The 2349-nt window shown below is 31.4% G+C and overlaps 1 protein-coding gene across 1 annotated transcript in view; it reads left to right on the forward strand.

The window, feature by feature from the left end:
* The window catches only part of LOC112024272 (UDP-glycosyltransferase 88A1), an 8778-nt gene that overhangs the window by 5369 nt on the left and 1060 nt on the right, over positions 1 to 2349 (forward strand). The window contains exon 2 of the mRNA XM_065769162.1: positions 308 to 376. Coding sequence (XP_065625234.1) covers positions 308 to 376 — 69 coding nt within the window. The remainder of the gene's footprint in view (positions 1 to 307; positions 377 to 2349) is intronic.

The following is a 2349-nucleotide window of genomic DNA, read 5'->3' on the forward strand; positions in this document are numbered from 1 at the left end:
AAATGGTGGAAAATGACCATTTTTGAATGATGAAACTGTAGAATTCTTGTTCTAGCTGTTACTGATTAAAACATCAATTTTGGTGGGGGAGGTCAACTAATATTTCATACAAGCGGTAACCTTGGATATACATACAGTCCACGCATTGCTGGCTCATGAGTTAACCAAGCAATCCTTGTACCGTACCTCTCACTCACTACCTGCCCATCAGTGAGTTTGGTGGAATATTTATAACAAGAAATAATGACTGAAATTTTTAGATTGAAGTCATAACGAGCTGTTGAGTACAACTAACATTTCATACAAGTGGTAACTTTGGATATACATACAATCCTCGCATTGCTGGCTCATAAGTTAACCAAGCAATCCTTGTACCGTACCTCTCACTCATTACCTGCCCATCAGTGAGTTTGGTGGAATATTTATAACAGGAAATAATGACCGAAATTTTCGGATCGAAAACATAACGAGCTGTTGAGTGCAAGTTCTTAATTATATGGCTAGGAGGAGAATTTAGTGTTTTACTTTTGTAGAGAAGTTTGCTAGAAATGAAGTTAGAATTCTAGGTAATATTTGTATTGATAGAAGAACAGAGTATTGCTGCACAACTCTTTTTTTTTTTTTTTTTCGTATGTTCCATAGCTTTCATTTACACATAACATCTATTTATACATGTATTAAGTCAGCTAGATTACTACACAACTTCCTGCTAGAGTACTACACAACATACTTCTAGAGTTTGATTGAAATTACTTCTTCAATGACACCTAGGGCTGTTAATGAACCAAACCGATTATGAACAACTCGGACTCAGATCGATAAAAAGCTCGTTCATGTTTGTTTGTTTATAAATAAGTCAAGTTTAAGCCTTAATTTTAGGCTTGTTTAATAAATAAGCTGAGCCCAAGCAAAAAAATTTGTTCACAAACAAGCTCGTGAGCTATTAAACTTGATATAAAATAATTCAAGTATATATTCATTTATAACTTTATATGTGTTAGCTAAATATACTCATTACACATGTCTTAATAATGACATAGCCAACACGGGATCACTACCCATTACCTCAATTTTTTCTCTCCCTCTAAACTGACTAAGAATCACTTTAGACTATAGTTACATTTAAAAATAAATTAGTTAATTAAGCAGGCCACATATGATCATTCTCCAGGAATCATCTAAAGTAAAGTTATAAAATATGTTAGTATTTCTCATTCATAATAGCTATAAACAAGTATTTTTTTTTCTTCACCATCTAACGTGAATGTAAAAATTGTATTTTGAATATTTGCTGAAGCTTTAGTAGACAAGGAATGATGAATGAATTAATTTAATTATGTAAAATTTTAATTTGAATAATGACTAATCATAAGTAGGACTAAACACATGGTAAAATGAGCATACAATTTTTTTTCTTCTTCTTAATTTTAGAAATTTAAGCATTTGATAATGTAATTTTTTTAGATCTCAAGTTTAAAAACTTGACTTGAGCTCGAGTTTAAACTTGATATTAAGCTTGAGTTTGGCTTGACTAATTAATCAAGACAAGCCAAGTCAAGCCAAGTTCAAGCTCAAATACTATTTTTAAACTTGTGAGCTCAAGCCAAGTTTGAATTTTTGACTTTTCCTAACAAGCCAAGTTTGAATATGTACTACTTAACAAAACTCGGCCCTAAATACACCTAGTATGAGAGATGGAGTCTTTGGGCTAAATATTGCTAAATTTAAAACATATTTGCGTTATAGGTACTGTTATAAGTTATTTAGGGGAATGAGGAGAGAGATTGAATTTCGGCAACAGTGTTGCCGAAATTCAAGAAAAAATAGGAGAGAGAATGAGAAAAGGGAGGAAAGAGAAAAACTTGAATTTCGGCAACAGTGTTGCCGTAATTCATCTGCCCAATTTTCCTCACCTGCCCGGATGTAAGAGTGTGAGAAGTGTAATGAGTGAGTGCAAAAAAAAAAAAAAAAAAAAGTAATTGTGGCAATGGTATTGCCGAAAATGGTAGGGGGGAAAAAAAGTGAATGCCAAAATTTGGGAAAGAATTAAAGAAAAATATAATGTGCTACTTACACAATATTTTTACAATATTTTCACAATAAATCACAAGTAACTAGTTATTATTAGTTCAAATTTAAATTTAATATTGAGATTACTATTTTAATATAACAATAACAATAAGTAATAACCTGATACTTAGAATTTGTTGTAAAAATGTTGTAAAAATAGTGTACACTTAATTGAAAAAAAAAAAAAACTTTTTTCCCAATTGTGGCAATGGCATTGCCGAAATTGTGAGGAAAATTTTCCCCACAATTTTAGCAATGCCATTGTCACAATTGGGAAAA

Source organism: Quercus suber, unplaced genomic scaffold (assembly GCF_002906115.3).
Source record: "Quercus suber isolate HL8 unplaced genomic scaffold, Cork oak 2.0 scaffold_1069, whole genome shotgun sequence".
NCBI lineage: Eukaryota > Viridiplantae > Streptophyta > Magnoliopsida > Fagales > Fagaceae > Quercus > Quercus suber.